At 37.3% G+C, this 16268-nt stretch overlaps 1 protein-coding gene across 1 annotated transcript in view; it reads right to left on the bottom strand.

Annotated features, from left to right (window-relative positions):
- The window catches only part of ME1 (malic enzyme 1), a 202029-nt gene that overhangs the window by 153549 nt on the left and 32212 nt on the right, over nt 1–16268 (bottom strand). Inside the window, exon 2 of the mRNA XM_054195416.1 lies at nt 4924–5057. Coding sequence (XP_054051391.1) covers nt 4924–5057 — 134 coding nt within the window. The remainder of the gene's footprint in view (nt 1–4923; nt 5058–16268) is intronic.

The raw sequence follows: 16268 nt of genomic DNA, 5'->3' as shown, positions 1-16268 counted from the left end.
AATTTATAATGGATTACTAATTACTTATACTCAAAAAGTTTTATATGCCCATCATTTTATTACACAAGTGTTGAAGAAATGTATACAACACATTTATTGTAAAAGCCTGGAGGTTTGTGTGCTTAGATATTATTCACATGAACTTTCCTTCAGCATACTTATGCATCACATGCACCAATAAAATCTAATTCATACTTTAGGAAGACACAAATATAGTCAGGTAACTCTAACAAAGAACAGTTTAGCAAATCTGTATTTGTTGTACTGAAGCTAAGCTTGTATATCAGCGAAGCATTTATTTCGTGATCTGCTACATAAAAATTTAACCAGGCCTATAAGCAAAGCTAATGCAGCCAGTTTGGCAGCTGGTGACATTTGTAATGAGGTGACAGAAGTGAGGCGAAACAGTGTCCCTCCCCTTGTGTCACTCAGAGTACTTTAGACTCTAAACAGATAAAGATCTAGTAACCAAAGAGTTGAAGATATACACTAAATACCATCACCATAAGGCATCCTGAACCACCTCCCATCATACGCATTATTTTTTTAATGTTCTCCAGGGTTAAATTATATCCTGCACTTGTAGTTCTCAGCTACAAGTACACATACATACTAATTTTCTTTCATATTATTACACTTGCCTACTAACCTTTCATTTTCCCAGTATGTCATTATAATATAGCATGTCTTTCAATGTCCTTGAATTCTTGGAGCATTTTCTTTATTAAAACCTTTCTCCTGAGGATGATTATCCCAACATTTACCTTGAAATACAAGCTCATTCACATATAGTTGTGAACACATTTGAAGACATTCATTTTGTTTCCAGAGGATCTTGAAAGAGATGTGAGAGAATATCATGCGTACTCCGGCCTGCTCTATACCGGAGACTGCAAACATTCATTCAAGCCACATCATTATGTTTTGAAGCAGTTGCCAGTATATATGCTTTAATTTTTATCACTTCAATTTAAAGTGAGATGTGGCTACTTAAGACTTTAGAATACCTTTACATCATCCTTTCTTATTACTCAGATAAAGCCTGGATTTTAAATGGGGTAAAGAAATCTTTTACAAAGAAATAAAAAGTTTAGCAAAAGTCTTCCTCAAGGGCTTCAAATCAAAAAATGCTAAAACTCCCCATTTTGTTTTTACTGACCTATGGCATTAAATTGGGGTTTTATTTTCTTACTTGCATTTATCATGCCTCTTTTATATTCAGGATATGCTAAAGAAATTACAAATATAATAACTGCACACTACTTATAATCATATTTTCCAGTATTACATACTTGGCCATATCCAAATAAGCATACGAAATATTATTATAAAGTGAAAACAATTTCTAGAGAAGAGCAGTTTTGATCAGAAGGCTACTTTTCAGTAGCAGGTATAAAATACCTCTTCTTTTCTCGGCATAGTATCAACTATGGGGTATCCACTTTCTCAAAAATTCTCTCTTAAGGGGAAAAACAATGATGCTTCATCCTCAATGGGGTCTTGGTTATAATGCGTTAGACAAAAGTATTCATCTTTTAGCAACATCCAAGTAATCTACACACTAAAAGGATGAAGTGTTTTTCGGCATTGTGTTTTAAAAAAAGATATACTTAAAATGCAGTATTTAATGGAATCTTTTACTGAAGCCCACATTTAATTGAAAACATAGTGAAAACAAGCAATAAAACACTGAGAACAATCATTTATGCTATAAAAAGGGAGAAAAATATTATCTGTCCTCAGACAAGGAGTCTTGAATGAAGATTTCAGGGAAGAGTTTCAGAGGATGAAAACGAAGGCCTGGCAAGTAAGACAGAGGGGATTGCCAAGCATTCAAATTTCAGTATGTCACTTTTCCCACTTGCCTTTACTTCACCTAAGAACTTTTCACGCTACTCTGCTATTACGAAGGCAATGAAATACAGTAGCAACAAAAGGATGTAAACCAAATATCCTCCAAAACCCCACAAAACCCTGATAAAACTACCAGAAAACTACTGATGATTTCTTAGGATAACTGGTCCTGCTGTTGCTGGCATGCATTATACGAGGCAAAAATGGTACGGTAAAAAAAAAAAAAAAAAAAAAAAAAGCCAAAACAAACCAAAACAAACCCGAAGTTTGTTTGCTCTTCTCTTGCAAAACATGAGGGCAATTAAAGGAAAGTGGGAGGAAACGCTGTTATTTTTAACCTAAGATACTTAGCTCCATTACTTTGCATCATCAGTATCTATATAGAAATGCTATGAAAGACAGAGAACTTTAAGAAAAAACAAAATCACACAGCATTCTCAGGAAAAGTGATCTGATGGCACCTCTCCTAATGTTCACACTTCCAGTAAAGCATTTTACCAGTGTGACTCTTTGGAGAAAGAAAGGTCCAGACAAAAGATGTGGCTGTGTCAGTGTCAATACAGAGCAAGAAGCAAGACAATTAAGAACATACAGGGGAGAAAAAGAAGATTAAATTACTTGCAGAATCCATTGCAGCTTTTCCAAATTAAGTTAGAGGAATAGAATTATTTCCTGTTATTGGCTCCCTTTTTGCTAAGCATACCAGGCAATATATGCCTGGTGGAAGCAGAGTAAACCAGAGCAGGTTGCCCAGGACCATGTTCAGTCAAGTTTTGAGTATCTCCAAGGATGGAGATGCCAGCCCAGCTTATCCAGCTCCATTATACATAGAGCCACGCTGTTTTTTCAGACTGTAAGGGGAAGGAGAAGATAGAAGTACCTGGACCAAAAATTATGATTGAGAAAATACCACTGCCACGCGCCACAGAATAGGACTGGGAAATAAACACAGCTTTTTAATTTTTTTCCTTACGTTATGTGACTAGTGGTCACATTAGTGACAATAAAAGATTAACTCCTAATAGCTTCAAGTTATTGCTTTGAACCAAAGACGTAGTAGTTTTCTCAGCTGAAGTATCAGCTGAAGTATGTCACTAAAACCCTATTAACAACAACAAATTTGTACTGCAAAGCTGCACGGTACAATATAACCTTTACACTAAAAAAAGGCATTATACTGAAAACGCCCTATGGTATAAGATGGCACGCTACAGCCCAATGCTCAAGACACATGGATGTAATATTGTAATGTCTGTGCTTCTGTTTTAAGAATATCTGGTCACAGGAGCAGGAAACAAATTTCTTCCTTACCCAACTATTTATTTGGAAAAGAGAAAATGCAAAAGACTCATAGGTGGGAAATAATAACATTGGGGTTTTGGTTAATTAAGCTTAATGTCTGTATATAATTAAAAGGGACGGATTTGGAAAAAAAAATTACCTGAAGCAAATGGCTTCTGGAAAAGCTTTTATTTACATTTATTTGTAAACATATTTATATTTGTTTATAGTTGTGTATTATTTGTGTTTATCATATGTGGATTAAGTGCACCTTAAAAAAAATAAAAGTTCCTTTCCTCCCCCACCCAAGACAGACAGATTTTTTTTCCTTTCTTTCAACATGATAAAGCAAGTTTTCTGCAAATTATTCCCACAACACTCAGAGACAGCTATTTTTATTTGACAATTCCCACTGTGAACAAAACTTCAGTATATGGTGGTTTATTCGGGTTCAAATGTCACAGCATTCAAACTTTTAATACTCTGTCAGTTCAAACTGATAGATTATTTCTTCTTTCCTTTCCTGCAGAAATTTTTCATTTTGGCAAAGAGCCATTTAAATATCCACAATTTTTTGCTTAAAAAAAAAAAAAAGAATTAAGATTTGGAAATACTGCTACTCCCCTTTTGAATTTCACATAGCTAGACCCATAACTTTCAATCTGTGATGTTTTGAGAAACACAAGTGCTTTTCTCCTGTGACCTGAAGTAGGAGCAAAACTTCTTTGCTAGTTAAGAAACACATACAACAATGGGATAAAAGGCCTTTTTTCTTCCTGCTTTTAAGTTGCAGGTGAATAGAAATTCCAGCAATTCAAGTAGAAACAAACAACTGAAACAGCCTTACAGTCTTTACCTTCCTGAAACATATGAAACAACCAGCTGTATCATGAAGAGACTACTTCAAGGCAGAGTCAAGGAGGAGAAGGGGACAGGAAAGAGAAAGTTTTCTCCTATGGTAATGTCAGTGGTTGAAGCAGGGGTCTACATTAAATTTTATATTTTGCTACATGCAGGGACTCAGACCAAAACATTCTAGCTTGGGAAGCAACTACTCTGTGATAACTGATGATGCCCTCCCTGAGAGCACTGGAGAATAGCTAACCTAGAAAAGATACCACAATCATGAGCTCTTGACTTACAAAGGCGGCTGCACTCATCCTATTCTGCCTCCATAAAAAACAAGGGTTGTGGCAACTTTAAATTATAAAAAAGCCTTGCCACCAACAGACAGGTATCTAAAAGCCATGTATTACATACAGATAACGAGACAACGCCACAACAGAGAAAAGCAAGGCACAGGGGGGAAAAAAAGGGAATACTGTTTTATTCTAGGGCCTATAAAACACGGGGGGGGGGGAGTATTCATAAATGTTTAAAGCCCTCCACAGCTTTTTTCTTAAAAAAACCAACACAACAACACTATATTACGTACTAATTTTTTAATATTTTATGAATTTTATATATTTGTATCTATATGCATGTAAAGACATTACTGTCTTTTAGTTTCACATGAGTTCATTTGCTTCTGATGACCTTTATATTATTTGGTTATTGAAATAATAAGTTCACGTGAATAGCACTGGAATATGACAATTTAAAATTAGGAGTTGATTTCTTGAAGAAAGCATTCTAGCAAAAGTATATATTTAGCTTAATGATTTCCAATCATAAACCACCACAGCTCGAAAAAAAACCACAAAGTTTCATCTGTACTGACATAAAAAAAAAATAAATAAGGGACTCGTGGTTTGATAACTAGGATAAAGTTTCATAGCCATACTTTACCTGTCTAGGTCAGATGTCAGCCTTTCAAAATTCTTAATAATATTATAAACCTGGGCATCTTGACCAAGAAAGCAAGGTGGCAGTAATCCATGAATATTCAACTGTTGCCTCTCCTCCAAGGTAAAAGCCATGCCCTGAAAAAAGAAAAATAGAAAACATGTATACATATATATAAGAGAGATTCATTTTAAGAAAATTCTGCAGCAAAATATAGCACAGGTAAAGTCAGCATCAGAAAGAACTGTTTAAATATTAAACAGAATTAACAATTATGCAATGATTTTTGAAAAAGTTTTTATTGATTCATAAGAGAACAGGCCTGTACAGTACAATAACTCCATTCCAGCACAGAATGAGATAGCCTTGCAGTATCAGAAGACCTTATAACCTGCAAAATTATTAAGTTACAGCTAAAGAAGAGAGCAGCACTCACTCATATGTTTGGCTATCTTCTAAACACAAAGCATAGATAATGTTCATTTTCAGGGTATACATTATGTTTTTAATAGCTGTAAATTCTTCAAGATCTTGGTTATCTCGGATGTTCATGTGAATTTTTAACAGAACTCTGTGGTACAATAGAGTCATCGCTATCGTTTTATAGTCAAAGAGCCTGGTCCAGCACCTACTGAAGTCAGTCAACATGGCCATAGAGAGTTCAATGCAAACTTGGATTCATGTTTATTTTGTTTTTCAAATTCACATTCAGTTACAGTAAGAAAAATCTGTACCGACTTACTGGATTTCCTTATTGCATCCAGAAAAGACATTTTAAAAGTATTTAGTATTATGTGGACAGTCACAGAATGCTTAACACTTAAATCCAGCTTGTGGATTGGCAGAGACTGCCAAATAGCTGCTTTTTAATGAGGTCTGTCTGTCTAAAAGATCTTCAGAAATTACCCAAGCTATTGTAAGAAAAAGGATGCCTTTGCAGCAGAAACATGACCGTGGGTTTGGCGCACTGGTGTCAAGGACTCTTGACTGCTGAAGCTTTACTGTGCTGTGCTAACTACAGGCAGGCAGGACTGACAGACAGGATCAAACCTCCGATAATTTTATGCAATAAAGAGGAGTATTTGAGGAGTTTCTTCCATATATAACCTATGAAATCTATGCATTTGTTTCACACTATAGCCACTGGCTGGTGGCTCCACAGACATGTTACAGCTCTCCTTTAGCATCCCGCCCGCACCGCTTCCACTCCAGGAGCATCTGCAAGCATCTTTGAGGTCTCTCTTAGATTAACACCAAAAATGTCTGTCATCTTTGTGACATGCGTATCATGTAGCTTAAACATATTCAAAAATTAATGTACTAGAGGTTAGATAGCATTTATTACTCTACCAAGAAGATATATGTGTGTGTGAATATACACATTTATAAACAAGCCATTAGACAGTTGCCTAATTTTCTACACCTATCGTACAACTACATATAAAACACTTTGTTTCTCATGGGAAAAAACATTTGAGAAAACACCTTGGGAGAGATGAAAGAGGAAAACGTGGCAATGCAATGTTTCCACATTTTCTCTCCTGTTGAAAATAAATACTATTAAGATACTTTCACAAATACCTCTATAAATATACTTTTTAAATTCCTTTGTTTGTGCTACCATTAGAATTAGTTTGGCCAACAAATGATGGGAAAAACAGGTAAAGCAAGAGCACAAATACAAAAGGCATCCTTTAGTGTACATCTGCACTACTCATGCCTTTTCAGGAGAACAATTTCACAGTCCTTTACACAATGCTGTTACTGCCTTTTGCAAAACACCTAGTGAGTGACACAAGGTGAAAAATTCATAACAGTTAGTTTGATTACCTGGACAGGCTTCTTTCTCTGTTTTTTTTTTTTTTCCAGAAATACTCACCTCACAGAACTTATTCTTACAGAACAGAAATATAATATAAAATCTTCCTGTTTCCTACTACTCTACACTTCTTACACCATTTTTAATCTAACTAATTTTCCAGTGGTTATATCATTCTTGCTTGAAAAAAAGTAGGAAAAAAACCCCAAGGCAACCCCGCCACACTATCTGCACTAAAATGCCTTAATCAAGTTGTTACCCTTAAGGGTAACAACCGAAAAAAAAAGGAAAAGAAAAATTTCATAATGAACACTTTACAGAACATCAAACGTTTCCAGAACACGCTTCTCCCACACATAGAAATGGAGGGAAACCAAGTTTAATAAAGTTCAGTAATGGTTTTGCTATACTTTTCCATGCATGCAAGATTTCAAAGGTTTCCAAAAGCGTACACACCCCTGTTTTTTCTTGTCCCTACACAATTTTGCTGTGGACAGATATGTCATGACACTATCACGATGCTATCAAATGCTATCACATTTTGAAAGACCATTGGAGAAGGGAGAGTCAACGCTCCTCATGAGTTTATTCAAAGTTGATACCTCTTAACTCCAGCAGTCTTTTTTTGGCTCAAAAACACCCACATAAAAGCTGTGCCTGCGTGCTCACACGTACACACACTTCAGCATCAGTTCCAAATGGTTGGACTTTAGGGAGCTGCATAGTTTTAGCGGATCTGTTAGTGCTGGAAATAAAGAGGCAACCCAGTTACTCTCTGCGTCTCTCCCTTCCCCTGTTTCTATCAGTCAAATATTCTGAAAGAAAAAAATTCAAAAAGACTGTGTTTGCCTTCACTTTAAGAATAAGGTATGGACTTTATGATAGGGTTTCCCCTCTTACTGGAAAATATATTTTATTTTAAGAGAGACACTCAAAAAGTTGATGCACCTTGCCAAGTGCCTTTTTTAAAAAGTCTTTGTCTTGTTATAGCGTATTTTCCACATATTGCTGCAGCTCCTACAGCAAGTGTTAATCTCTTTTGGGCATTACTACAAAAATACAGCACCCGTCTACACCTCCTATGCTGTACACAGTTTTAAAATTCTTTACTTGCATACTCTTCTTTGGCACAGACATTACGAATTTTTCAAATTTCTAAGATGGAACGTTTTTCCCCTCAGATACTATATATGCTCAAAAGAAAAGAATTATCGTTAAAACATATCACCTGATGATTTAATAACAGAAGGCCATTTTATGCAATAAATGTATGCTATTTCATCTGCTAATAATAAGAAGAGCTCATCTACATAAGTTTTGTGGTTTATGTCTCAAGTTCTTGCACTAGACTCTCAGATTTTCTTTTCTACATCAGAATTCTTGTTTTTTCCTGTTTGAAGTGTTGTTTCCCAGCCATCCAGCAGAGAGGGCTCTAGGTCCAGCTTGGTTTACATGCTCCTTTCTCTTCCTGAGAGCTGCAGTTTGTGCACACCTGGATGGGACAGACTTCCACCATCTAAAGTGCACCTCAACTATAATAAAAGTTGTGGAGGTTTTTATTTTGCACTCTGTATTACAAATAAATTGTCCAAGAAGAACAACAGTGTGACAAGCTAAGTGCAGCACAGAGGCAAGAGACTGCAACCATAACTATTAACCTTTGCTTAATTTGTTTTGATCTACTCACTGCTTTATGCCTTCAAATGATAACATATACATCATAGAGACGAAAAGTATAGTTATTATTAAGCCTCCCAGGTAAGAGTTTGCAGTTCTTCAAGGGTTGTGTTTCACATACTTCTTTACATGTTCTGGTTTTGGTAAAACTAAATTGTTCTTCAGCCACCTCATTATCTTCCTTTCTCACAGACTGTTGGGTTGTGTTTTTTCATTGCTTTTTTGACACAAATGTCCTCTCATATTTTCAGATGTACAGAAAGCTCTCTGAGCCTGTTTTTTTTCAAGAAGTTCAACTCATTGCTCTGATTCATCTCTCCATTTCATTTCTGATTCATCTCTCCATCAACTCTGATTCATCTCTCCATTTGTAATATTGTGAAGTTCTGCAATTATAGAGTGATTTCTACTACAGCACATTGCTCAGGAATCTTTCATTATTTAATCTCTATCAGTTTATCAACTCAGCTCTTAACTATATGTCTGCTGCCTGGCCTTTCTCTTTTCTCCCCAAACCCCTCAACTACAAGGTTGTTTTAGTGCAATTACATATACGTAAATTCTCTTTTTCAGTTGCAATACCGAAAAGCCATAAAACAGAATAAACAGTGCAACATCATCTTGTATCAGACGATAGTTTTTGCACTGGCTTTCGATTCAATTCTCAGGCAGTGCTCGAGAAGACAGAGAGCACATTCAAAATATTTCAAGAGCTGTCTCAGCCCTTGTTCACAGTCAGCAGAGACGAGTCTTATCTCTTAATACAAGTTAGATTGCATCAACATGCTTTTTGTTCAGATAGCATATCTGAAGCTCATCCAATTCTTAAGTTTATATAAACTTCAAGAAAAAGAGAGTGCACTAAAGTAATGTGTGCATTCTGTCTATGCGTTAATGAGATTCAGCTTCACTAAAGGGTAGCCAGAACCATCTCCAAACAGTATTCATTGCAGTGATCCTCCTCCAATTTCTGTCAAGACGTAGCCCTCTTTTGTTCTAGTAGGCCAAAATTTCCTGGCTTAGAAACTCCTACTCATTTAGAAAAAAGCTTATTTCATTCCGTCAGCCTCACTGCAAGTACGCCCAAAGCTATTAGACTGACAGCATGCAGAATGATGCCGGCTTAGAAGAGGAAACCATGTCCGCATCTAAAGTTCTCAGTGACTCCTCCTGTCTGGTAGGAGAAGATCAAGGCCCCTTAAGACTTCAGGTCATCTCTGGGACTCAGGAGACAACCATCAACACCAACATACAAATTCAAGTACCTGCACGTATATTTGAGCTAATTGGATAGCTTTTTGCAATCCAAAGAAACGAAGAGGAAGGTAACAAGGTGTTGCAAGGAAGTATATCTAGAAGCAACATCTGTTCTACAAGGAAGAAGTCTCTGGACTGCTGATCTAAGATACTACTAGAGAAAAATCACAGTATTTTGGAGACAACAGACAAGTAGGTTCATCATCATCTCAGAGTCCATCAAAAAGTAAAAAAACCTCTCCATTAAAAAACTCATTCTGTATATCTAAATTATAAAAGCACAGTGAACCAATTTCAACGGTATCATGAAAGAACCACCAAATCTGAGGGACTCCGATATGCACAACATCTGCTGCCATGGCTGGAAGGAGGACAGCTGGCTCGACGCCACCTCTTGCAGCCTCCCTCCGCAGCGGTTGGTAACCCTGAGCAGAGTAAAAGAGGCCAAGAAGCGCTCTGCCAGACAAAGCTCTGAGAAAATCCCACAGCTGCCTGAAATACAAGTCTGCTCAAGATCTGAATCAGTTCTTTGAACAAATGGACTGACAGAACTCTGCAATTCCATATTCTTACAAAAAAAAAAAAAAAGGAAATGCAAACAAGACGAATGATTTTGGCTGAAAGACCAGAAGCATTCTCCAGTTACTGGAGAAGCGTTTTTTCCCCCAAGATGTCCCAGATGAAAAATCACTGGCATCACTATTAGTCGCCAGTCACACACCATCCCATACTGCTCACACCACTTTATGCGTGAGGTTGTCTCCAGGAGAAATTCAGCTGCAAAGCTAGACACAGTCCTTAGGAAAACATGTTCTTTGGTATGCGTAACTATTTGCAGGCAAATCTTTTGCTGGTCAAGCTTTTGCCTTCAGTAATTTTGGCTTCTCATACTATTCTAGTACTGTTAAGGAGGAATCCAAGTCAAAATTAATAAAACCATTTTCTTTTGCTTTAAGGAACACTTCTTAGGCTGAGGAAGCAGCAAAACATATGTGTAGTCCTGCTAGCTATAAGCTACGTGAAAACGTTTCAGGCACCTAAAATATCATAAGTGCCTTTAAGAACAGAATATTTTAAAAACAAAACAAAACACAATCCTGCAAAATTTTACACATTCAAAGACGTTTTTATAAATTCTCTACAAAAATATGGCACACATGAATTTTCAAGTGTTTTAAGCTACATTTAAGAGTTTCATGATCTGCAAATCCCTTTGAGATATTTTATATAATTTGTATTTTTAAAAAATCATCTTACGAACAGGCAAAAAGGAAGTTTTACAAGCACCTCCCCTCCATTTTGCATTTTTATTATCCGAACATGACTTTAGAGAAACCAGATAAATACTTTAAATACTCCATGTCCAACACTCATTTCAAGGCCCAAACCCCAGGAAATAGTTAGAATAACTAATCTGAGCACACGCTGCGTAATAAACTCGTTCTGCTGAAAACAAATGTGGTTCATGGCAAGGCACTGGGGTTGGAGCACCACATATGGCTAAAGATGTTAATGCTAGTTTCTCTACTCGCTCTTGTCATGACTGCCAAAAATTATTACAAGCATAGGCAACTAATGCAGCTACCTGGATGAAGATCTCTTCTGCAACCAGCGCTTTAGGCCAGACTGGTCATACAAAGTACCTCGGTACGTAAGGAGAGGGAGGAATTTTTTTAATGGTGCAAAATTCACACACCATTTTCTGTCATCAGGGTCATTTTTTGGACCTGAGGAAAAAAATAGCCCCACAAACTGTCAATTTAACTTAGAGCTCCATGTTTCTTCTTAGAAATGATTTGCTGTAAAAACTATATGCAAAAGAAGAGCTTGAACAGCAGAATCCAATGTTGATTAAAAAAAAATAATATCAGGATTATTAAGATATTAGAGAAAAAAATAATCCTTTTAAATGGTACTCATAAAAACAAGGGAGAAAGATGACAAATACAATTACAAGTTGGTAAGAGGAAAGGATATGATCACCAGCAGAAAGTTACCACAGTTTGAAGATGTGTGGCACTGAGTTAAGAAATGAAAAACGAACATCAAAATACAAAATTTCTACTGCAACCCTCTGGCAATCCACACAGAAAAAAGCTCAATGAATTTTCAGAAGCAAAGAAGATCGGTAACCATTTGTAATGCAAACATTATCTAAGGCAAGTAGAAAAGTCACTAGTGAGACAGAATTGCCATCTTTCAAAAAAGTACAGTTATTTTCCCCAAAAAACTATGCTCAGATCACCATTTGGGCATTCAGGAAGGCACACTGGTTAGCCCTGGATTATGCATTTTGGATTAAGGTTTAAAAATGAGTATACAAAGCAGTGATTAGCGACCCATTAAGTTATTTGGCAGAGGAACTGTGGTTTTGTTGTCTTTATACAGTACCTAGCACACCGGTACCTTGGCTTGTAGCTGAGATCCCCTAAAATAGCAGTGAATCCTGGCACTAAGTGCCTGCACTGGAGTTTGAAAAGCCAGCCACATAGACACGACTCCTCTGGCTGGGATGAGGAAGGAGAAAGCCAGAAAAGGAGGACTGGTGAATTGTAAACAGCAGGACCCAGTTTAGATAAAGCACTTGTGCTCCTTTTGATAAGCCCTTGTGCACAGGCATGCATCAGGACTTGTGAGACTGTGAGATACGCTGAAGGTAAATGAAAACAAAACACCAAACGATAGTTGATGGGCACAGCACTGACCATATAAGAAAAGAAGCAACTGTCCTAGTTTCAGCTATAAAATGCCAAAAGGCACAAGTTTTAATGAGTATTTAAGTTGAAAAACTATATCCTGATATTTGGCATTTATAATTTCAAAGTTGTTTTTCCTAGAGTCGTGATAGATCTGCTGCGGTGTGTTGAACACACTTTTTTTTTTTTTTTTATAGTTTTCAAGAAAGCCGAGAGACCTGAAGTACATTCGCAGCCCAATTCTAAGTCCATAGGGTTTTCAAAAGCAAACTTAAAAAGTCAAGTCAACAGGGAAAACTGAAACAAAAGTCAAAACCAGCTTCCAGCAAATAAAGCACGAATAAATACAGTAGCTAATAAACACACCCAGGGACTTATGACTCAAAACAAATGCAGATGGCCAGGAGATCAGACTTCTCTTGGCAAATTCATCATGGGAACGTGTGGGCAGCTTGGCAGCCTTGCAGCGAGCTGATACGGTGACTGCACACAAGCATGATTCAGACTAGCACATTAGAAATGACACATCATAGCATTCTTATTTTAGCAATCTTCCTTTAACCTACTGTAAACACTTACCTGAAAGTAAGCAATAAACCTATTTTAAGACACTTTTTATATATATTTGTTTTATTATACATATACACAGTAAAATCTTTTTGCATTGCATAATCTCTCCTCACCTTAAATTTATGAAGGCTGTATTACACAAACAGCAGACAGTAACAAGCTGAACAGTAAAACAAGTCACCAAGGTAATAATACATAAAAATATATTGTATGCTGTGGTATAACATAGGATGAGACTGAGTCTATAGCTAGACACTAAATTTAGGTGTTCATATCCAAACTAGGTACCTATCCTCCCATGATAATTATGGGACATATAGTATTGATTAAAATAAAAGGTCTGAAGAAAGATTCAGCTCATGCTAGAATAAATACCTTGCCGTCTGCAATCCAAATTGCTCCAATGACTATATTGACTATAGACCAAATTCAGATTTTCACACATAAACACCTACTGTCAACTGGGAGGCTTGAAGTTACTGAAGAAATCAATATGGCATAGCTCATTATGGCATCGATATCAACTATAAATCAACTGCATAGGAGACTTGCACAGCAAGATGAGGGCCAGGCACAATACTCCTCTTGATCTCAAGGGGCACTGGTTGCCTACATGTGGGCTGCTACATCAAGCCTGGATCGTCCTTTTCACTCCTCAATCCACGTGTCCCATTTAAAATCATCTTACCCTGAATCCTTCATATTATTATAGGAATTTTTAATCTCAAAGCAACCAAAAAAATTTCTAGAGCTGCATTTGTATGCTTTCAATCAGAGCTGGTTTCCTTAAAAGCAGATTTCATGTAATTTTAAAGCCACAAAACCATTTACAAAGTGCAACACATAAAGGGACAGAATTGCCCAGCACCCCACCTCCCAAACTGCCAGACCTGTAAGTCTTGCAGCACCTGCAGATGAAATGATTGAGATACTCGGGGAGACCTGTGTTAGAGTAAGATCTTCAGAGCTGTTGAGCCTCTCACTTTTCACATGAGAATAACAATTCTGCGGTTTAGCAGGTGTGAGCTGGTGTGGATGTGCTCTGCAGGTCCCTGTAGCTGTGGATGGAGAAACAGTTTCCAGAACACAAAAAGCCAAGCTGCGCTCGCCGAGAGGCAGCATATAAAGTCTCCCAAGACCTGCAGAGCTCCAGAGATTGGTGGTGCTGCTGACTCCATGAGAACAAATAAAGTCAGCAAAACCAGAGTCGCCCGCTCCACATGAGGCCCCTGGCACTCACTCCCCTGAGAGGCCCTGAGGGACTTTCTCAACATCCACCTCGAACCACTGGTGCACCAGTGGGTGCCCCTGCTGGGGCTGGGGCTGCCTTCCCTCCGGCTGCTCCCTCCTGGGAGCTACAAGGAGCTTGTACATGAGCGAACCGTGAGCAGGCTCAGCGGGCATAGTTATCTGCTATTAACAGTAAGCCCGATTCTGTTAGTAATAATTAATAAAAAATATTGGTTGTGATCTGCATCTCCCCCAACTCGATCCCCTAGCAGGGACATCACACCAGCGCAGAGAGACCCGTCTCAGCTCTCTTGGTTGCAGCCAGAAGACAAGACCAAACCACAGCATGAAATGCAGCTTAAACTGTAGAGGCAAAGAAGCTAAACAAATATTCAGGGTTTTTTTTGTTCCTAGCTATTTCTGAGCCATTTTTATTAGTTTAAAACTCCCTTGGGATGTATTGACCTTCAAAGATGCCTACTTAGGAAAGCTCTGTCTGCGGGAACCATTCTGGAAAGAGAAAACAGCAGTTTGCAACATCACTTTCAGATTTGTTGAGCATGTTCTTATGACAGATGTCAATTTTCAACACAGTTTACCTATGCTATAGTTTAATAACACTGGTTGCAGGCTGCTTTAGAGCTCTAATCCCTTGGGTAAATCATGGTAACAAAATTAATCTTGTTAATTTCTGCCCTTGTCAATATTGCCTTTCTTCTACAGATGCATCAATGTGCAGCTGTACGTTTAGATACATAACATACAGTCACAGCAATTAACATTTCGTGTATGATAGTGATTTCTTTTTTTTAAATAAAGGAGTCACTCAGTTTTGCTAGACCATATCTGAAGTTCTACTTAAGAAATGAATTCACTTGTACAGTAGATGCTGTGAATCAGTACTGGTATAACTCTAATAAAGATGCTATCACCAGAATAACTAGCATGGAATCTCTATTTATGAAGGGAATTTAAATAAGCATAACATCAGCTGACACGTGATATCTATTGCTAACCAAAATGAAATTCCAAATGAAATGACAAATAAAAGGTCTCTAACTGTAATAATTTTATAAGTAAAGTATAGTCTCCAAGTATGCAGTCTCCCATATGCAATATTTACTTTTGCAAAATCAGATATTATTTGAGAGTCAGTCAAGATTTCCATGTAGGTAGAAGAGGAATTTCAGTGACTGCCAAAAATTCCATCTGTCTAAAATAAGTACTTATCCAAATACAGGTTAGGAAGCCCTGAAATCCTGAGGGGATTTGATAAACCTGATATGCTTAACAGATTTTATTGTTGCCTTTCAGAGACTAAACAGATTACCAACTACTGTATTCTGGGCTTCTGACAGGACTAAGCAACAAATTTCTCTTCACTAGCATGATAAATAATTAACACAAATAAATATTGTAAATACCAGAACACAGAGTTGCTTAGAGGAAGGCAGAGGCCAATCTCTATACTATGGTCTTCGCTTCTAGTACTACGATGCTATAAATAAACTCTAAAGAAAAAGCCTAAGATAGTGCAATACAAAAGGATGTGAGCAGAGTTGTCAGCTTTTCTTTAAACCCATTTATTCTTGCAATAAAAATATTGTGTGGTGCCAACGCATGTTTTAGTTTTATTATCCAAATATCTATTTTGTAACCAAGATGTCTATAAAAGTCTCATCAAACTGGTGCCCAGCCTCTTAAAGTAAGGTCTGTTTTCCATATAACCCAGATGACTTATTTTACTAATGCCAGAACTGCATTGGATTGAACTGGGTGCAACATCCATGTTTTCTTGCCGAAACTTCCCTCGTGTGAAACATGTCTCTGGGGCATATCCAGGCTATGCAACTCACTAGCAGAAATGGCTGGCTCCGATGACATGCACGTAGAAAGCTAACATCAAATACCAAAACCTAAAAAGAAAAAAATGTATGTACAACTGATTTCTGGTATAAGCACCAGCACACATCACTTACCCTAAAAAAGCAAGTAAATTGTAAGCAAGCAGTGCAGCCTTGCAGACTAGGAACAAGAGGGAATAGCTCTTAAGTAACCCAAGTATCCTATTCTCTGAAAGAACCATCCACAGACAGATG

This window comes from Rissa tridactyla, chromosome 3 (genome assembly GCF_028500815.1).
Source record: "Rissa tridactyla isolate bRisTri1 chromosome 3, bRisTri1.patW.cur.20221130, whole genome shotgun sequence".
NCBI lineage: Eukaryota > Metazoa > Chordata > Aves > Charadriiformes > Laridae > Rissa > Rissa tridactyla.
Note: the sequence above shows the minus strand (reverse complement) of the source record. Positions and strands in the feature narration are given on the sequence as shown.